Source organism: Camelus ferus, chromosome 34 (assembly GCF_009834535.1).
Source record: "Camelus ferus isolate YT-003-E chromosome 34, BCGSAC_Cfer_1.0, whole genome shotgun sequence".
Taxonomy (NCBI): domain Eukaryota; kingdom Metazoa; phylum Chordata; class Mammalia; order Artiodactyla; family Camelidae; genus Camelus; species Camelus ferus.
In genome coordinates, this window is record NC_045729.1 from 1,844,793 (window position 1) to 1,867,095 (window position 22,303).

At 44.5% G+C, this 22,303-nt stretch overlaps 1 protein-coding gene and 1 pseudogene across 2 annotated transcripts in view; both read left to right on the top strand.

Moving 5' to 3' along the window:
• Window positions 1-22,303, top strand: part of DENND5B (DENN domain containing 5B) — a 157,147-nt gene that overhangs the window by 120,693 nt on the left and 14,151 nt on the right. For both annotated transcript variants that reach the window (XM_032473248.1, XM_032473249.1), the window contains 5 exons: window positions 2,292-2,373; window positions 15,677-15,805; window positions 17,583-17,704; window positions 20,397-20,542; window positions 22,138-22,256. In XM_032473248.1, coding sequence (XP_032329139.1) covers window positions 2,292-2,373; window positions 15,677-15,805; window positions 17,583-17,704; window positions 20,397-20,542; window positions 22,138-22,256 — 598 coding nt within the window. The remainder of the gene's footprint in view (window positions 1-2,291; window positions 2,374-15,676; window positions 15,806-17,582; window positions 17,705-20,396; window positions 20,543-22,137; window positions 22,257-22,303) is intronic.
• On the top strand, window positions 11,040-13,903 carry LOC106730911 (annotated as a pseudogene).

Sequence of the window (22,303 nt, forward strand, 5' to 3'; positions counted from 1 at the left end):
TTTTTGTTGACAGCTGGTTCAGTGTTATCATCCAACTGTCCCATCGGCAGATTTTTCATAAATCTGTGTCTCCAGCCCTAGTTCCCAGACATCCGTAGCCCACTGGGACCTCAAACTCAGCACATCCCAAAACAAGCTCTTTATCTTGGCACCTCTCCCTCTTCCTGTCCCCGTCAGGCTTTCTCCCTTCTTCTCTCTGTTTTCCTTAATGACATGAATACCTTTGTCTCAGTCAAACTATAAGCCAGAAAGCATCCTTAAGATAACAACCCACTGGACATGACAGCAGAACACTCTGCCCCTTTTAATTAATGGATATGATTGGGCAGGTTTCTCTTTGAGCCTCAGTTTCTTCATTTGCAAAATTGAGATTAAAAAAATTTAAAAGAAAGTTATAATTATGGGATAGTATATATTAAAACAGTTTATATTCATACTTAGTATCAACAGTGTGTCTGGGGGGAGGGAATATTCAGAAAAGATTTCAGAGGCAAAATTAAAGCTTAAATTCATTTTAGTTGTGGTTTTTTGTTTTTGTTTTTGTTTTGAGAACTTAACTTTGAGCCAGTCACTTTGCTGTTTGAATAAGGTAGGTACCGTGACTGGCCCCAGTTTTCAGCTGAGAAAACAGACCATAGAAAAGTTAAATGACAGTGTGCTTTTAAGTTCTTTCGGGGTTTGAGAAAGCCACGTTCTTAAACGTTAACATTAAGTGCTATTCTTAATCTAAAGTGATAACTAGGCTATAAACAGGGAGAAAGATGCCGAAGCGACAAAGGATACACTGAAGACTTCAACAGACTGCACGGAGACGTGGAAGTACATCGCGTGTTTAAGGAGCATTGATCAGCGGAGGGTGGCTGGAATACAGGATTCCAAAAGAGGATTCCCAGAGTGTGCTTAGACCTGTGGCCACGCTCACTGGGGATGCTCCGCGTCTTTAAACGTCAGACTCCTCCTTTATGAAGTCTCCTGCCTGTTCTCTGCCCCCTGAGGCGTGATTCCTTCTTATTGTCCTGTTTCCCTTTAACCAAGTCGCTGATGTTGGCCTCAGCTCCTTTCTCCTGCCTCGTGGTCTTGTTCTTTTTCTCTTCTCAACCACTTGTGTGGCCACCTTTCATGCTAATCGTCTGGGGTGTCGCGGCATTCTCCGAGGTATTTCCCCTTCTCCCCAAAAAGAGGAGTGTTCTTTCACTAATGACACTCACGTGGTGATCGGCTCAGAGAGGAGGGTGAACACAGCACAATCCCCTGCCACGTGTCAGCCCAGCTCCTTTCACCAGGTGCAAAAACGTGCAGATCCTAGTCCACCGAGGGGTCCCCTGTCTGTCTGCCCTCAGTGCCGGCTTCATGTGTGTTTGTGTTCCAGTATCGTATCCTGGCCCCCCAAAGCAGAATGGATCTGAAGACTGAGAAAATGCAGGTTTAATACACAGCAAAAGCCCACATCCTAAATCCTCGTTGTGTTGATATATTTACCAAGTGTGATGTTGCGATTTAGCTTTCATTTACAGATAGGAAAATGGAAATAAAAAGGCACACACACACACACACACACACACACACACACACAAGAAATAAAAGGGCACAAAACTCCGTGGCATCTCATTTAAAGTGGCACTGAGCACTCCAGCAACAACATGTTAGCCAATAATTGATTGCTTGGCCGTTGCTATATAAGAGAAAAATCTCTCCTCCTTTTATAAATGTTAACTGTTCAAGCTTCGTAAGCGCATGACTCATGGACATTACACTTCCAAACATCCGTTTAGATTACTCACTGCACGTACTGTGGTTGGGATTCTGAACCTTGAAGTAGAAACTTACCAGACTGAAGCATCCAAACCCTTAGCTTTTCCTTTATAAACATTCTTTCAGAGTAGAGGGGAAATTGTATGATGTTCATGAGCCCAGAAGTGATGCATGTGCTTCATAGGTTAATTTACAGACACTGCTTTCATGTAATTATTCAGAGCTATTAGAGTGATAGCTTTAGAAAATGACTGGCCTTTCTGGCCAGAATGTGCACACATTATCTTATTTGGTAAGTGGGCTTTTATGACTCATTTAAAATTTTCAAATAGAGCCCCAGACCAACTAGAAAGGAAAGGACTGGTTTACTGTATTGATAAAGCAGGAACATTTCGGGGAACAGAGTTGAGCTTTTCTGTCTTTAAAATGTGTTCATATCAAAGTAATTTCAGAGTATTTATTTATGGAATGTGAATCATGCAGATTTTTTTTTAAGTCCTTACTGTTCTTTTTCTAATACTTTGCTGATATTTTTCTAGTTGCCCTTGGACCAGAAAGAAGAAAATCTGACTCAGGAGTCATGTTGCCAACACTCAGGGTCTCTCTTATCCAGGACATGAGGTATTTGTTACATGTGCTAGCATATGGTGATAACTTTGAAATATTTATGGCTTTCTTTTAAGTGGCTCAAATAATTGTGGCTGTGGTATTTCTTGCTTATGTATTCTAAAGAAAACTTTTTTAATAATCTTGTTTATTTTACTTTTATACTATTATATTTTTTCCTGACATTAAATCCAAAGGCAGAATGCCACTGTGAAGAGTTTTAAAGCATCCCTAAGTTATTTTTATAATTTCTTTTGTTCCATTTTTTAAAATCTCCTTAAATTCCTGCTGCCCAAGATACAGACCGAAAAATCTGCAAATGATGGCAGGTTACTTAGCAGAAAAAATACTGTTGGGTAGATTTAGTTTGAAGCAAATGCAGATCTGAGAATTATCACCAGTCATTCTGGTGTTAGAAATCATTAGACGGCATCAAAATACCTACAACAGATTTACTGAATGAGGAAGGCAGGGCTTTTTTCTTTTAAACATTTTGAGTACAATACTTAGTCAGCTCTTAAAATGCGTGGGTTTAAAGTGAAAGTTACACATTTTTAACACTTGAAACTTCTGTGCTGGGCTTTATGAATATCAGTTACTGGTGTTTATCTGATTTGTCGGACGCTTACCACTGAAAAGCGTAGCTTTTTACGAGCGGCATCATAGTACAGCAGTGACACGTCCTGGCTTCACACTAGCTGTGTGGTCTTTGGCACTTTGGGTAACTTCTCTTTGCGTCAGTTTTTCCATGTCTCAGAGAATAAAACAGTTATCTGTCTCATGAGAATTAAATGAGTTAGTCCATCACAGTCAAAAGTTTCAAGAAGCACTGGGCTCCTAGTAAGAGTCTGGAAAATGTTGGGTTTGGCATCTGAGTCTGTGACTGTTCTTAGGTCTTAAATGCCCTGTTCCTTGACAGGTGGCATGTAGTTGCCCTCATGTGGCTTATGGCTCCTTTTGATGGTCAGCATGAGATGAGTAGTTGTAACTATGAGGGGAAAACGGGCTCCAGCTCTCTTAATGGAAACACAAAACCACACGAGTTCTTGGTGGCCATCACTCTAAGGTGATGATTGTTAAAAGCTTTTCAGCGGTGACCTCGGGCCAGACTACTGAAGCCTAACTAGGACATGGTCACATCACACAAAGCTGCCCTGCTCCTTCCCGCTCCCTGCGTGCTTCCTTTTGTCTCCTTCATGCTGCTGGCTGTTTGTGGGGGGGTGAACTCCCTTCACTTTGTAAGAGGCAGTACAGTGCGCTGGTCACGCCCTCAGGCTGTGGAACCGGCCCACAAGGGTTGATACTTTAGCTCTGCCACTTACTAGTTTCTGTAAAATGGGGATGAGTAGTGTTCTCTCAAATTTTGGGTGGAAATATTCAATGAATTAATAAATATAAAGCCCCCCAAATAGGCCTGGAAATAAATGTATGTATATGAACTCATGCATACACATACATCTGTATTTATCTCTGTTTCTGTGTTTACTTACATGTGTATATGTATTTTTATCCACGTACACACCATCACATTTTTAAACCGTAAGCTCACAATGCCATCTCTGATTCAGTGCAGTACCACGAGGATCACTCTCGCTTTCTTCCTTATTTGTAATTTTTTTCCCTCCAACCGTGAGAAACCTGGCTCTCATTATCTGCAATGTGTTCAGTTATTTGCACACCCTGTAAGGTAGTGTCAGGATTGCTACCCCACGGGCCTCCTGTGAGGAACGAGGGTCAGTACTGAGCACGGTGTTGTGCCCAGCTTCAGTTTTCTTTGTCATTAACCTCTTCAGTATCCAGTCAAAGTACTGCTCTCCACAAGTTAGATTGGTTCTTTTTTTCTCCTGTCCCCTCCATGTGGCTTTATTATTCACTTGTAATAGTGTTAGGTTTATTTGTTAGTTTGTGTTTCATTTTGGGTTCCCTCCACATCCTGATGATTTTTTTTTTTAATTTTTAAAAATTCTTTTTAATTTTTTATTTATTTTTGTGGGCGGAGGTAATTAGGTTTATTTACTTATTTATGTTTAGAGGAGGTACTGGGTTCAATTCCCAGTACCCAGTACCTCGTGCATGCTAAGCATGTGCTCTACAACTTGAGCTATACCCTCCCCCCTCCCCCCAGGGGTTTTTGTCTTGGGTTTTGTTTATATACAGTAAAATTCATTCTCTCCTGGCGTGTGGTTCTGTACGTTTTCACAGACACACAGTCGTGATACAGAACAGTTCCGTGGCCCCGCCGTGCTGCTCCTTCTGCATCAGCCCCCCTCCCCGTTTCCCGCCCTTGGCAATCACTCGTGTTTGCAAGCTCTTTCCACTGAGAGGGCCTAGAAGCAGTGATACCCCAGTAACAGTGAGCACACCTAGTTTCTGCATTTTATAGTATTTTACAATATTTTTGTAAGTCAAATAATTTTTTTAATATATAAATTTTTATTAATACATAACATTAATATATTAATAGCAACATCTTAATATATAAACACTTTTATATATAAATTTATATATATAAGCTGTCTACTCCCACATAGCTATAATAATAACAGCCCTGAAACATTTCCTTTGTACCAGGCCTGGTTATATATAGACACAATGTTTTTTTAACCAAGCCTCCTACAAAGTTAAAGTATCAAGGTTCTTATTATTATAGCCATGCGGGGGTGGACGGCTTGCTGTCTAGGGCTGTGATTCTTGGTAGAGCTGTCTGTCACCTCTTCTGCTGAATGTGAGATCAGAAGGCTGTGACCTCTCTAGTCTAAGCCCCTAGAACGTCTCACCTAGATGGCATCGTGGTCCGCACAGTTCAGTGCTTGCCCTTCTCTAACGCACCCTCCCCACGGGTGACATGGTGATTCTAGAATAAAGTGCAGATCACTTGCCCTGACTGGCAGAGGCTGCTTGATCTGACCCCTGTCTAACCGCAGCGTTAATTCCTGTCACTCTCCTTGCCACTTCCTTGTTCCCTCCGGCACACCAGGCTTGTTTCCTGCCTTCTTTACCTGTTCCTTTCCCCGTAGAATCTCCACAGCCCAGGCTCCTCCTTGTCATTTGCATCTTAGTTGCGATATCACTTCCTCCAAGAAGCCATCCCTGACCACCTGGTCTAAAACAGCCACCCAGTCACTCTCTTTCAAATTCCCCTGTTTTAATTCTTCCTATAATAGCACTTATTTGCTTATTGGTTTGTCTAGTGCTATTCATAAGCTTCATGAGAGAAGGGAGTCTTATCTAACATGTGGAACTGTTGAATTGCTAGTAAGTGTTAAGAGAGACTGGCACGTAATTGTTGTTCAACTAATAACTGTTGAATGAAGAATTGGCCATATTTTAAGCTATGTGTGTGTGTGTGTTTATCTAACATTTTTATATATATCCTTATAGCCAAACTGCTGTTGAATTATATCGGTTACAGTTTTGAAGGTTTAGAAAAGTGTTGATGGCTGAGATACTTTTTACTGATCAGCTTAGAGTGTGGAGGAAACTTGAGAAGCCATGTTGCTTAGCTTCTTCCTTTTATAGATGTGGAAAGTTAGGTGCAGGCAGAGTAAGTCTAAAACCATACAGCCAGTTAACAGCAGAAATGAAACGAGAACTAAGGTTTCCTGTGATAGTTCAGGTCTCTTCCTAACTAGACGCAGGTTCTCAGCCTTTGCCATGTCACCAGAAAAAATGCCAGATGCGACGAGGCACAGACAAGTCGCCAGTAGTGCATGGTGCACGTCAGCCTGCATGTACTGCAGTGTCACTTTGGAGAATCTGTATTTGTTCAACTTGTTAATCTGTCTTTGTTAAGTTGAGGATACTCAACTTAAAAATTGATGTCCTGTGACTTCTCACTTAAGTGTTACTGTGGCTTTCAATTTTCAGACTTTTTGTGAAAGAGACCTCTGAGGACCCTAAAGTGATGTTTTGGCCAAATGATGGGTGCTTTTAATAAAACTTGATTGGTTGACTGCTTTCAAAAGGTGTTCAGTGAGGTAGAAAGGCATTGCCGAGAAGAGACAAGCCGACTTCCTAGGGGTTTTCCCTATTATAGAAAATTTCAAACATACAGCAAAGTCAGAAGATTTTATAGTGAAATGCATCCATATACCCACAGCCTAGATTCTACCACTGACATTTTTCTATGGCTTTTTAAAAAACTGAGATGTATACATATATATGTATATGTATATCACATAGAATTTATATATCATATATATATATCACATAAAATTTGCCATTTTAACCATTTTTATGTATACGATCAGCGGCATTAAGTACATTCGCATTGTAATGCAACCATACCAGTGTCCATCTCCAGATCCGATGATCATTCCAAACTGAGACTGTGCCCATAAAACAGTAGCTCCTCAAGCCCCTGGCAGCCACTATTCTGTTTTTGGTTACTATGAACTTGACCATTCTAGGTACCTTCGCATAAGCAGAATTGTGCCTTTTGCGTCTAGTTCGTTTCACTCAGCGTGTTTTTGAAGTTCATCCATGTTACAGCATGTATCAGAATTCCCTTCCCTTGTAAGGCTGAGTAGGATTTCAGTGTATGTGTATACATTTTGCTTGTCAGTTCATCCACCAGTGGACATCGGGGTGGTTTCCACTTTTTGGCTGCTGTGAAAAGTACTTCTATGAACGTGAACATATAGACATCTTTTTGAGCCCCTGCTTTCAGTTCTTTGGGGTATGTACGCAGAAGTGGAATTGCTTGATCGTATAGTAAATCTATGTTTAGTCTTTTGAGAAACCATCATACTGTTTTCCACAGTGGCTGCCACCATTTTTCCCACAAGTAGTACACAAGGGCTCCAGTTTCTTCACATCCTCCCAACACTTGTTGTTTTCTGCTCTTTTTGACAGTAGCCATCCTGCTGGGTCTGAGCTCCCAGTTTCTTGCGGCTGCAGAGCAGCGCTCTTTCCAGGTCTTCGTAGACCTTGTGCTGGAGTCATCAGCTTTATCAGATCGGAAACCAAATCATTAGTAAAAAACTGTAATGAGACGCTAAGATAGTCCTACTAACCAAGAGACTTACCTCAAATGCCTGAGAAAGATGGGGAGGTAACAGGCTGGACTTGGGTCATCTGTCCGTTCTTGTCCAGTCGTCTGTGACCAGGTTAGGGCGTGGTCACAGGAAGCCAGTGAAACCAGTTCATTATTTCCTTACCCAGAGGACTTGATTATTTCTTCACTGACGCAGGCAGGCTCTGCCTGGAAGCTAGATCATAATCAGAAGGCTGCTGGTGTCCTCAGGAGCAGAGATGTGGAAGCTGACCACTCAGCTCCACGCCACTGGTCCTCACGCTCAGGGGGCTGAGGGCATCTCGGGAAAGCCCCGCGGAAACATTCTGCCTCTTCAAGATGACTTTCTACATATGGCTATTCTTATTCATGATATGTCTGCCCCTCAGCCCACAGGCTTATTTCTGTTCCCAGGTACTTCTTTGTGATCCCTAATCTCTACCTAGTTGATGTGGATGTTTTTCCTTAGAGAAAACACCCAGGTGTAATATTCTAAAGTTTGATTTCTTTCAATATGAACAATTAAACAAAACTTGTTTCCTCAAGATTAGATGGCATAGATCTTCTTTTTTTTTTTTTTTTTTGATGGGTTTGTTTTCTGTCCATTTTTTAAATTAAAAACAATTTTAATAGACTTTATTCCTTTAGAGCAGTTTCAGGTTCACAACAGAACTGAGCAGAAAATACAGAGAGCCTGCACACAGCCCTCCCCACCCACACATACATACTCCCCTCCCCTCAGCGTCCCTCGTCAGTGTGGCATGTTTGGTACAATCGATGAACCAACATGGGCACGTTATTATCAACCACAGTCCATAGTTTACGCTAGGGTTTAGGAGGCATTAATCTTTGAGTTCGTGCTCTCTGTTGGGCACATGCCTCTGTCAGTACCTTCTGTCTCCCAAATTTCTCTCTTGAGGCAAAGACATTGGCAGTTTGGAGACTTCTGAGTCCTCATAGTTGCCAGGAGTCTTGGTACCAGATTGCTCAACAGCTGGCATGAGTCCAGGACAGACACATCTACAGGCTGTCCCCGTGTCTTGGTATCTCTGACAGCTCCCTGGACCTTCATAGATGCCAAGTATCACCAAGCTGCCAGTTCTAGAAGGATTTTTTTCTTTCAAACAGAAAGGCTTGGGACAGTGAATAATTGTATAGATTATCTACATATAAAAGAGGAGTATTATCATGCTGTTACCATCAGTATCAGTTTCTTTCCAGAGTAGCTGTGTATGTATCATCTAGCTATTCAAACAGACCTTTATTCTCGAGGACTTTTTTGGGGGGTTGGGGAGGAGATTAGGTTTATTTTTTTATCTTTTAAAATGGAGGTACTGAACCCAAGACCTCACGCATGCTAAGCGTGCTCTACCCTGGGCTATACCCTACACCGGGCTATACCCTGGGCTATACACTCTACACTGGGCCATACCCTCCCCCCAGACCTTTATTCGTAATAACAAAATGTAATTAATGATCAAGGGCATAAAACATTACATGGTGGGGGAAATTGTGTAAATATGGAAACAAATGAACAGAATGAGTGGATTTTAGAAATATGCTATTTACATACGGAAATGAGAATAAATTACTTGAGGGTAAATTAACTAATCACCTTACCTTTTAATAAAAATGTGTGCGTATGTGCTTGTGAGCATCTGGCTCTTATTCTATGCTAAAGTAAGTGATTGTGATTGATTTTGTTACCCTGGGTAGGAATATTTTGAGGAGTTTCTATGACTATGGAGTGTGAGCTGAAATTGAAATTGGCTAATTCCTTAATTTCTCTAGTAAATATTATTGGGCTTCATTGGTGATACACTGAAGTAAGCACCAGTTCTGGACTCAGAAAACACGAATTCAAAGATAGTGGCAGCCATTCTTAGAGATCCTTTGGTTTTAGGGCACGGAAGCCCATTCAAAGTAGTTTCAGCAGAAAGGAGGATTTACTGGAACTGTATGAGGGCATTTTCCAGAATCCAGGCACCGGGGACTGTGGCCGGATTGGAAGCAGCCTTGTCCCGGGTCGCTCTCTCCATCTCACTAGAAGCAAATTCCCTGCTTTTCCTTTCACGTCTGCTGCTTCTCCTCCCTCTCCCTCTTTCCCTCCTTTTCTCCTTTACTGTGCACATGCTCACGCAAGCCCTAGCCTTAACATCCTTTCTTATTTTTAAGCATTCAGCAAAAACTAACTTGGTTTTCCAGTGTACTAATGCCCGGTTTCTGAGAGAAAATCTGACTGACCCAGCTTAGATCAGGCAAGTGCTGCTCGTGCACTGAGTTCTAGCTGAGGGATTAGGAGCACGGGACCGTCAGTCGTGGTGACACCTGCAGTCGCGTCTCCTGGGTCTTCTGGGTCTTCTGGGTCTGTAGAAGGAGAGCGTCTCCAAGAATGTGAGTACCAGGAAGCAGTGATGGTAGAAAAAGGGTGGCATCTCTTAAATAATATGTACTATTTCTGTGACCTTGGGTGGGACACTTAGTCTCAGTGAACCTGTGTTCTTATTTTTCAAGTGAAATAAATGATGGCCTCCCTTTCACTATTTATTGTGACAGTCAGGTAAGACAAACTATATGAAACTTAGCAAGCTTGGTAGCCGGGTTAGAAACAAATCAAATCAGTAAGTTACTTAAACCATACCGTGTGTGCTTTTCTGAGAATTAACAGGATCTGTTTTAGAAGTAACACTTGTATAGTACTGTGTTGAATACCATTATAATTACCTATAATAAATTATTCCAATTAAAAATAGGTTCAAATGGTATAACTACATGGAAAATTTTTAATAGACTTAGATTAAAGTTTAATAACACAACACATTTAAATTGTTTCAAAGCATAAAATTAGATACAGAGTTGCAAAGCAACAGTTTTTTGAGTTCTCATGTATGCTGGGCCCCCTAGGGTACACAGAAGGATGCAAGGCTTCTGAGAAGTACTGGGCTCCTTGTTCTCAGGGCGCTTTCGTCAAGCTGAGAAAAGTGTACACCAAGGGAAAATGATAAAAGTAATAGCACATGACACATGCAAATAAGATTAGAATTTCAGAAATATGTGAGGCCAAGGATAGTGGGGCCTTGAACGCAAGGCTGAGCAGTTCATGCTCTACCCTGTGAGCTCTTGAAGGTTCTGGAACAAAGGAGAATTATATTAAGAGGCAGTCTTTTAGGCAGAGTAATTTCCCTGGTGCCCATGAACAAGGGGCTTGAGAAGAGTCTAGTGGCCTCATCTCCCGACTCCAGTGCCTTCTGCCAAAAGAAAAAAGTACAAATAATTTTATGATGAGAATTGCTGATAGCCACCTAAATACAATGTTTCACTTTGTGTTTTCCAATTCTCCCCATTTTCCTTCAACATGCATTGTTTTTTGAATTATCATTATTTCCCACTTTGTCATTCTTCACCTACCATGTCTCCAGATACTTGTTTAAGGCCAACATAAAACTAATTCCACTAGATTTTACTGTTTTAGAGTAAGACTAATATTTAGGGGGAGATGATACAAAGTAAGCACTTACCAAACCTCAGACTGATTTTCAGTGGCTGCGCTGAATCCAGTTGGTATTCCTGGATCACGGGAGCGCTAACCTGGCGCTGCATTCACGGCGGGGCTGGCGTCGGGGGGGTGGAGGGTGTAAATAAACACTGCGGTACTTTAAGTGGTGACTGCCTGAGCATTTCCCCCTTGCTGCTTTGAGTCAGCTGTGTCACATTGGGGCAGTGTCAGCCGGCTTGAGGAGCGGCCAGTGCTAGGCTCACTCCCGAGGTGCCCGCGTGGGTGGTCCAGCGCCCCCAGTGCCACCGCCACCAGAGCCAGGGTCTGAGCGGGGCTTGCCTGACCCCACTTTTCTCCACCTATGACCATGTGTAATGGTATCAGCCCTTTAAAGGTAAAATTAAGTCTGTCAGAATGTCTGACATTCTTAGAGGTGAGGTCGGCTAACACAAAAATGGCAACACAGTTTTCTTTCATCTCCTCATTCTGACTTGTTCTGAAGCCCCCTCTTTATGCCTCACCTGTTTGATGTGGTAATGCTTTACATGCATTCTGTTTATCACGAGCGTTTGATCAGACGGGAGAGAGGCTGCCCCAGACCCAAGCCCCAGCCGAGCCGCAGGCAGCCTCGATCAGCCCGCTAGGGGAGGGTCCCTGACCAGGCTGCCTGTTAGGGCGGGGTTGACCTGAGCAGGAGACCTCTGCGAGGGGGCAGGGCTGCAGAGGCATGGCCTACAAATGGGGTCGGGGTGGGTGGGGTGTGCCCCCACTGTGGAAGTGGAGCCCTTCTGCCCCCGCCCGCGAGAAAGCCGCACTAGCAGCGGGGTGGGGCCGGGGATGGGGACGCAGGCACACAGTGCCGAGCTGCACATTGACTCACGAGGCATCTCACGAGGCATCTGGGACACGGAACAGCGGCAGCAGAGACAAGAGGTGATCGAGCAGCCGGTGCAGAGAGCATCATGGCAGAGCAGGTGTGTCTGAGCCGGACCCAGGTATGTGGGATCCTGCGGGAAGAGCCGTACCAAAGTGATGCCGTCCATCAGTCTGATACACACACGTCATCATCATGGGCGCGTCCAGCACCCTGGCCTGGTGGTTATTCCGGGATGGCCTTCTGCTGGAGGATGCCTTCATACTGGGCTCTGCCCGCTCCCACCTCACAGTGGCCGACATCCACAAGCGGAGCGAGCTACCCGAGAGGGGAAGCCCAAGCTGGGAGAGTTCTTGGCCTGCAGCTTCTACGTGGCTGGCCAGTGCGATGCTGCGGCCTCCTGCGAGCGTCTCAGCAGCCACATAATTGCCCTCCAGCAGGGTCCACAGGCCAGCCGCCTCTTCTGCCTGGCCTTGCCCCCCGCAGTCTGTGAAGCCGTCACCAAGAACATTCCTGAGACCTGCATGAGTCCCTTAGGCTGGAACCGTGTCAGTGTGGAGAAGCCGTCTGGGAGGGACCTGCAGAGTTCCAGCTGGCAGTCCAGCCACATTACCTCCCTGTTTCGGGAGGACCAAATCTACCACATGGAGCACCAACTGGGCAAGGTGATGGTCCAGAACCTCATGGTGCTGAGGTTTGCCAGCAGGATCTTCAGCCCCATCTGGAATCGTGACAGCATCGCCTACGTCATCCTCACCTTCAAGGAGCCCTTCGGCACTGAAGGCCAGGGGAGCTACTTCGATGAATTTGGGATCATCTGGGACGTGATGCAGAATCATGCCTGCAGGTGCTGTGTCTGGTGACCATGGAGAAGCCCGCCTCTGCTGACTCAGGTGACATCTCTGAAGAGAAGGTCAGGGTGTTGAAACACATCTCCAGAGGCGCAGGCGAGCAATGTGGTCTTGGGCCAGTATTTGGGGAACCCTAGTGGAGAAGGTGAGGCTACCAAAGGGTACCTGGAAGACCCCATGGTGCCCCGTGGGTCCACAGCTGCCACCTCTGCGGCTGTTGTCCTTCATGTGGGGAACGAGAGGTGGAACGGGGTGCCCTTGATCCTGCGCTGTGGCAGAGCCGTGAACAAGCACGAGGCCGAGGTGCGTCTGCAGTTCCGGGACGTGGCGGGTGACATCTTCCAGCAGGAGCGCAAGCGCAGCGAGCTGGCAGTCTGCGTGCAGCCCGACGAGGCCGTGCACGCCAGGACGGTGACCAGGAAGCCCAGCACGTTCTTCAGCCCCGAGGAGTCGGAGCTGGACCTGACCTGCAGCAACAGATACCAGGAGTGAAGCTCCCCGATGCGTGTGAGCGCCCCATCCTGGACGTGTGCTGTGGGAGCCGGTGCACTTTGTGCGCAGCGACGAGCTCCGCCGGCCTGGTGCATCTTCACGCCGCTGCTACACTGGACCGACCAGGAGAAGCCCCGGGCTGTCCCCTGCATGTACGGCAGCCGCGGCCCCGCAGAGGGCTTCCAGTATGAGCTGAACCCCACAAGCTCTGAGCCCTCAGCGCCTGGCCCCCACCCCAACCCCTCTTGGCTCGGCCTCTCTGCCCTGCCCACCATATGACCCCCACTTAGGGAGGATGTCAGAAGCATAAATCTCAGCCTCACCTTCTCGGCCCGTCTCAGGCCACCCCGCCCTGCTGCTGCCCCGAGCCCAGCTACATTCCTCACCACTGAGCACCCAAGACTGGGTGGCCGCCACAGGACTGAGACTCGAACAGAGGGAAGGTGAAGAGTGTCTCTGCCATCCACCCTGGCTCCTTCCAGAGTTCTGGAGTCCAGGAGGACAGGGAGGGGAAGGCCTCAGTGGGCCAGTGGCCAGCACACACCCCTGTGGCTGTGGGCAAGCCCCTCAGAACTCGGGAGGAAGGGGCCGGGCGGGTCTGCAGCAGCCTCAGTGCCACCTGACATTCCTGGTCACCCACTGGAAGGGACCTCCGGGCTGCCCAGCAAACCCCCATGTCTTGGGTTCCTCAAATGACCCCCATCCCACTGGAAAAGTAGAAGCAGCAGGTGGGATGCCCCACCCCAGTCCCCTGCAATAAAGTCTACAAACAAGGGGGAAAAAAGAGTGTTTGATCGTATATCAGCACCCTGGACGGAGGGCCTGCATCTTTACATCCAGGGATTTAGACAGAGGGAGGGAGGGAGAAGAAAAAGGAGAGAAGGAAAAAGAAAGAAAGAAAGGATGTGTGTGTGTGTGTGACAACATGGGCGGACCTAGAGGCATTATCCTAAGTGAAATAAGCCAGACAAGCACGGCGTGATTTCACTTTTATGTGGAGTCTGAAAAACAAAGCTAATGAACAAACACAATCAAATAGAAACAGTCATAAATACAGAGAACAAACAGGTGATTGCTGGAGGGGAGGGCGTTGGGAGACAGAGAAGTGAGGGAGATTAAGAGCTACTAACTTTCAGTTACAAAATAAATCAGTCACAGGTATGAAATGTACAATGTGAGGAATGTAGTCAATAACTATGTAATATCTTTGGTGACAGATAACAACTGAGACTTACTGTGGTGATCATTTCGGAATGTATGGAAATATCGAATCACTATTTTGTGTAGCAGGAACTAAGTGTTGTGGGTCAATTACACTTCAAAAACAAACAAACTCATAGAAAAAGAGATCAGATTTGTGGCTACCAGAGACGGAAGTTGGGGAGGTGGGGTGAGGGGGAATTGTATGAAGGCTGTCAAAAGGTACAGACTTCTAGTTTTAAGGTAAATAAGTAGTAGAGGTGTAATATACACGATGATAAAGCTAACACTGCCGTATATTATAATTGAAGGTTGTTAAGAGAGTAAATGCTGAGAGTTCTTACCACAAGGGAAAAAATGTCTATTTCTTTAATGTTGCATCTGCATGAGATGATGGATGTTCACTAAACCTATTGTGATCATCATTTCATGATGCATATAAGTCAAATCATTATGTCGTGTACCTTAAACTTACACAATGCTGTATGTCAGTTATATCAGTAAAACGGTGGGGGGAGGATATGTGTGTATTTTACAGGGAGGATATTCTTTATTCTGAATGCTTGGACTCATCAGAGAAAAGGGTTCGTTGCACAATGTATTACAGCTCGGATGAGTCATTCTGCACATGAAAAAAAATCAAAGGACAGGGTCATGGGTCCCGGAAACAGAGGCTTTTCAGTGACTCCCTGTCGTGGGTCTGTGATCACGCTGTTCCTTATGCTTGCCCTTCCTGCCCAGCCCTCCTTTCCCCTTAGGAGGGGAAACATTCAGGAAGATAAATTCAGGCCCGCTGGGTATGGCATCGACTTCTCACAGAATGCCGGTTTCTGCGAATGTATAACATTCATTTGGAGGTTGACTGCACAGTTTTTCTGTGGCCTCACAATTTCCTAAGTCTTTCAAATGTTTAAGAATTTTGAACTGATCAGTGCAGTACAGCTTGTCTCCTGATGCCATAGAAAGTGAGATTTCCTATTTTCCACATGTTGTCGTGGCCTAGGGTGGTAGCAGGTATTAGGCAAACTATAGAACAGTTATTTTGTACTGCTTTCGTTTTCTTGATGGTCAGGAATAACCACGTGCCAGTCACAGGTACCTACAAGCCTGAAACGAGAACATGATAAAACCCGGAAGAGTAAACGAATGTTAAACGCTTTATGTGAGGGTGTTGCCTGTGCACTTGTGTTGTGATGGTCATTCTGATGTGGGACTGATTTCTTGGTTCAGATGGAACACCTGAAGGTTTAATCAGCATAAATTGTGTGTTGCTGTTGCTTCCTCTAAGCATAAGATAGCCTTTCTGTGCACAGCACTGTAATTCCCTCAGTTCTTGGCCAGTTCGAGGTTAGCCTTAGGATTTACATCTTTGCTGTTCTGCTGTTCTCTAGGCATGTTCAGAACATGAGTGAGATCAAGACTGATGTCGGACGAGCGCGGGCGTGGATCAGGTTGTCCTTAGAGAAGAAGCTCCTGTCCCAGCACCTGAAGCAGCTGCTCTCTGACCAGCTGCTCACGAAGTAAGGGGCTGCCTCCGGGGGCGTGTCTGTTTCCCTGACCTGTGTGCTTACACACAGACCGCACAGGCTGGCCTGCCGGCTGCTTCAGCATGCATTCCTGACTCCTGTGCACATGTACTCTTTCTTTCCAACAGGCACGTGCTTCAGAAACTCCTGTGTCGTGACCTCATGTTTGATTATATATCTAGGAGGGTACAGATTTCACAGCCAAGGGCCACATTGCACCACTCCAATCAGAAAAAAAAGAAAGCTAAATAGTCCCACAGGCTGACAGTAACATCCAAAAGATGGATTGAATTTATGTCAACCTTATATTGTAAACACCACAACAAAACTGGAGTAGCAAAAAAGAAAAAAAAAGTCCACAGTAAAGGGCTTCTCTGAGAGTCTGAGTCTTACCGATACCTGCATTTAGTAGTTTAGAGCCAGGAAATCAATCAAGTGCGTCTTAGTGCGTTGTTAACTGTTTTGATAGCTCCTCTTTACCCCAACAAGAAACCTGGGCTGAAATGCATCATCCAGGTACTAAGTACATTAGAGCTAATTTGAAGGCTGAGGACTTTGGGTTCCTTCCCTAGAGCAGAGATACGCAGAGAATGCAGCAGAGTCCCCACACATGACAGTCTGTTGGAATCCCACCATGGTAACTCAATTCTTTTCATGATTTCGCATTTGTACATATCGCCATTGGGTTACTGACCCCTGGAACATTTTTAGGATGAGTCTTAATGTCCAAAGAGTGGGTTTGCTGAAGAGTACATGTGAAGTGTAGTCTGTGAACCTGGCCTTGTTCTCCTAAAACTGAGTGCTCTCCCCACACCTTACCCCGCCCATAAGTCATTTTCCTTTTGTGGCCAAAGTACAAAGAAGAAAATGATAGTCATTTAAAGTCCTACTTCACGAAGGTGACTGCTGAGTATTTCACACGTTTTCTTCTATGCGTGTTCCCTTAGTTAAGATTATACTATATTTGCAAATATTTAGCTTAATATTATATCATAAACATGTTCTATATCATAAGGGTTTATTTAACCTCTGAAATTGGAACGCCTGTGTTCAAATACTGCCTTTACTATTCGTTGTTTGAATGGCCGTAGGCAAGATACTTAACATCACTGCATCTGTTTTCCTCATCTGTAAAAGGAGGATGCTAACAGACTTACCTCACATGTGGTCACGAGGATTAAATATATTAATAAGTATAAAATACTTGGGGAAACCCGTGAATGTAAACGCGTAACGAAAACTGCTTATTTTGGGGAGTAGTAGTTGTGTAATTGTTAAAACTCTTCATAAGCTTTATTTTTAACGGGTGTACCGTAATATATTTTTACTTTTACAAATAATATCCAGGTGGACATTGTGAGTAAATCTTTGCCCACGTTTCATATTATATCCTTAGGACTGAGTCCTAAAAGTAAAATTAATGAGTCAAAGGGTGTGATTGGTTTAAAATAATTGTTACCAACAAATTGCTTTGCTGAAGTTTTCAGTTTCACTTTCTACTGTTTGTTGCCACCCTTGACCCCCACAGCTCCATCAGCGCTGGGTATCACTGTTAAATCTTTATTACTTTGATAGTGGGTCACGGGAGGCTTTTTCATTAATTACCAAGTAGGTTAAAAATGTATTGTTACCTGTACGTTCATTTTTGTGAATTGCCTGTTCTTCCTGGATTAAAGTTTCTACCTGTAGTTTGTCTAAGTGGTGGTGTTTACTTTTAGCGGAAGCCATAATGAAAAATCTGTTATTTTGTGCTTGTCTTACCCTTTCCTAGGAAGCTTTATAAACGTTATGCTTTTCTGCGTTGTGAAGAAGAAAGAGAGCAGTTTCTTTACCATCTTCTTTCCCTCAATGCTGTGGACTACTTCTGCTTCACCAGCGTGTTCACCACTATCAGTAAGTCTGGAGAATTGACTCTGAAGTGAAGAGTTGCTCAGATGACTCATGGAATGTGAGTTTGTATTTTTAAAGTGAGACATGCCATAGCGCAGTGAGACACTGTGCCACCCCAGTCCCCACCCTCCCCAGACCTCCTCAGGAGTGAAGGCTGTATCCCAGCGCCAGAAGTGCTGCAGAAAGACGGGTCCTCGTCCGTCAGCACCTGCAGGGAGTGTCTCACCAAAGAACACTACCTTGCCTGAGGCTGGCCCTCCTGCCAGAGCCCACCCGCATCCCCGGCTGATCTACGGGCTGTCCCGGAGCTCACTGTGGGCTCAGCTGAGGGCTTGCAGCGTCAGACTCGGCATCTGCCCCAGCGCATCCCGCTTTCTTCCTCACATGTTAACCCCAGGAGCAGCATTCTGCACGCTGATTTCTCAGAGTCTGCTTCCCAGGAAACCCAGTCTGCGGTGGGAAATGGGATGGAGCAGTGTTTTATCAAATATTCCAATATCTTATCTGAAACACATAAATTCAAAGAATCAGCATATGATAATGATAAACTTGCAGAACTGAACTTCATTAAACTTTGATGATTCAGACTTTAGGATCTTGCTGGTTGTTGTAGGTTTATAGAGAGAGGAAACGCTGATTGGAGGTGTGTTTTTGTTAAACTGAATTGCAGCATTTATTCTTTTCACCACTACTAATTCTTATTTGCAGTGGGTCCCCTTCCCCACTTCGGCGAATTTTGACTTGTATCAGTTAGGAGTTGTGCTCAGCTGCAAATATCAGAAACTTGGAAAACAACGGTTTAAACCAGGTAGTTTTATGTTTCTTACGCAATGAGGAGTCTTGAAGTAGGCGGTCCCCAGCATCATCTCAGACCCAGGCTCTTCGACAGTTACCAGTGTGTGGTGATTGCTTCTGGGTCACAAGATGGCTTTTCTCGGTCCACCTTCCAGCCCAAAGAAGGAAGGCATGCCAAGGCAGAACAGTCAGAATCTGTGCCAGAAAAACATAGTTTTTCTGAAAAATATCACTGATTTTTCACTGGACAGAATTGTGTAGGTTTTGGCCTTCTAAGTCTCTGAAGGAGGCAGAGAAGGAAAAACAGAGTTGGAATGGCTATTGGGCAGACCTGAAATATCTGTCTATCTAATGTTAGTTTATTAGAAGCTGAGGTGCGCTGTACAGTTTTGAAAGAGAAGAAATAGCAGAGTTAGGAATCCTGAGGCCGCCCCATATCTGCAGACTGCTCTCCATCTGAGTAACTCTTCCAGTCAGAGGAATTGAAACACTTCATGAAAGAAATATCCTGGGTTCAGTAATATTAGTCCTTTTCTACTTTACGAAATCACTGTTGTGCATCTGTGGGCCCTTTGCAGCCGCAGAACCGCTGACCCTAAACAGGCCTTTTTCTGCAGCTTTTCTAATCCTGTCAGTGAAAGAAATGAGAGAGGTCTTTGGTGCCTAAAATAATGTCTTGCACAAATCTCTTCTGCTTTCAGTTTCAGAAACCATTTGATTCCCATGATTACTAAACCATGAAAGTGTGGCCTCCCCTCAGACATTTTCCTTCCCTTCAGCCAAAATAAAAGGACAGAAAGGGAGGTTTTTTCACCCAATGGAAAGAAAGTCGTACGTGTGAAGTTAGGGAGATGAGCCATTTATCCCTTGCCTTTTGCGCCTCTGACATCTCACTGAAACACGAGCTCACACTGTGAGGCTGTATCTGAGCACCTTGCCTGGTGAGTGTACCTGGGAGCTCTTGCAAGGAGAGCTGCTTATAGCCGTCTCGTGACTGAATGAGCAGAAATCCCGAGAACACCAACCAAAATATTGATTCTCCCTTGCTTTAAAAAAAAGAAAAACATGGCTCTGAAGGATAAAGATGCGCTCATGTGTTTGCAGCATCCCCATTTTTTAAAGGAAAATGGAGGTTTGTGTAATGCCTAACTGGTTTCCACCTTTGAGCCAAGGACGGTGGTGGGACAGCGACATCTAGTGGTGTGCCTGTTGAAGAGCCTTCGGAAGGAGAGTTCACACACATCCCTCTCCGCATCCTGATTCTTTCTCTGGGGCTCCTCTCGCTCATGAGTCACCTTAATAGCTTTCCAAGTTGCGGTTCATGTTAACGTCCAGACTGGAGCTGCCCTTGTTTGTTATTCTTGGCTTTGCATATTGAGCTGTAAAAAATGGGAAAGTTCTGAAGTGTAGAGCTTTAAAGCGTTGCCCAGAAAACCAGTAATGAGAGGAGACTGTCCAAGAAGTCGGCTACCCCCTTTTTTTAATATGAAACCATGCCAGTTGCCATACTCATTTATACTAAATTTGGGGACAAAATTAATTCAAACATTAAAGCAATGAAAATACTGTACAGCACAGTCAGTGTTTATGCCCTCAGGTTTTCTGGTGCTGATGCCTGAGATTGTTTATAAATGTGGTGGTGCTAAGCATGCCGTGCACACACGGTGATATATACGCCGTGGAAACCACCAGAGGTATTGGGACCTGGGCTTATTATAAACTGGACCCCCTCTTTCTAGACGGGGAGGTTACGATTTCATCTTTTTGTTTAAGAACATCTGGACAGATCATTAAAAAGCAAATTACCCACGAAAGCCACCAGAGTTCTTAACATATATTTGTTTTGTTATCAAGAGGATTTTATTGTAATTTTGCCTTAATTTCAGCGTTTTTCTTTCAGTGATCCCATATAGAGCAGTGATCATTCCCATCAAAAAGCTGAGCAACGCGATCATCACGTCGAACCCCTGGATCTGTGTGTCAGGAGAACTGGGAGACACAGGAGTGATGCAGATTCCCAAAAACCTCCTCGAAATGACCTTTGAAGTAGGTTCAGCTGATGCCTTTCTTTGTGCAAATTTTTATACATGGCTCTACACAGCGATGCCAGTTCATTTTTCCATGACTCAAATGATATAAAGGAGTAATTAAGCATACAGGATCATTTCGGGGATTTTTTTATACCTAAAGTTGTCCAGAACACGTTAATTTGTTTTATATTTTTATTGTTATTATTTTAATTGTTTATTGGATCTGTTTTTCTACTTGGAATGATGGACTTTTGGGCTTTGCCAGGTCCTTTTCCATAATTCCTGGTGCCTAGCACAGAACCTGCCAAGTAGGGAACATTCAAATAAATGTTTTCCCCAGCCTTGTTCTCTCCCAGACTGTAAATTTGCCCTGCCTGAACCTCGACAGAGGACAGGCGACAGCTATTCATGCTTTTGGCATTTAGACCACACAGTGACATTTATAAAGTGATTTTGTAAAAAAATGCCTTTCACTATGGTAGTCAGTCTTCAGGTCTTACCTGGTGAAGTATTCCTGTGCTTTTGAGCCCACATGTGGGTTGATTCTGGCGTGCAAGGAGAGGACAAATACTTGCCCTTGTTTTAGGAGGGAAGTGGTACTAACTGAATGTCCTGCTCTCAAGTTCCATGGGGTCTATGAATAGCAGTTTCCACGCAGAGTCATCGCACTGCCCGAGAGCTTATTTTGGTGATGTCTGTCCAGTGGGCTTACAGCCTTCTGTGTGTAAATGATTAAAATCCTTGACTTTCCTTTGACTACCAAGTATGGTACATAAATTGCATTGTAAGTTCCATCATTGTTGTTCCCCAACTCTCACATCTGCCTCTTTCCATCTCTGCTGCCACAACTAATTCAGAACGCCATCCTCCCCTCCCTAGATGGCTGTGAGGCCTTCTCACCGTGATGCAGAGAAGCGAGGGGCTTTGAGAACTCATAGCTCGGGTGCTCCCAGCCATACATGGTCAGCTGGGGTCTGTGATCTTTTATCAGGATTTAAAAATCAGGATTTATTTGACATTTATTTTCACTATTCCTGTTCCCATCACTCTTTTTTGTACTTGTCCACACAGGGTCAGGAAACACCTTGATAACTATGCTGCTTTTTTTTTTTACAATAGCTTCAAAGACTTCTAGATGAGGCGTGAGGTCAGTTCTGCCTTAGTATTTTATTAGAAGCAGAAAAATAGTCATGTTGATGATTTTTTTTATCTATAATTGTTTTTCTGACCTCTCTGTAACTAAATCTAAATAGCATTGTTTTCCCACTTCTTGAAACTCTTCTCATCCTTTAAAGGCACAAGTCACTGACTGATGTTTCTGGGTTCCACAGTTAGAAATTATTGTTCCTTTCCCAGTGTCTCCTAGCACCTGTTACATCTCTAGTCTGGGACGTTGTGCAGGCCCCCTCATTTGATAGTTAATTGTATGTCTCATCTCATTAGAAGGGATATAGTAAATGTGAATATTTTTCTCTAGTGCACAGCAGAACACCTTATGCAGAGTGGGTCCTCTATATTTGTTAAATTGGATAGAACCACGGGGCCACTGCTAAAGCTGAGAGGTAGCGGGGAGGGGTCAGGTATGAGTAACCTGTGGTCCTGTCCCTGCAGTGCCAGAACCTGGGGAAGCTGACTACTGTTCAGATTGGTCACGATAACTCAGGACTGTTGGCCAAATGGCTAGTGGATTGTGTCATGGTCAGAAACGAAATCACAGGACATACGTACAGGTAAGCAGATGTCTGGGGAGCTCAGAATTCTTTAAGACTCTTTAGAA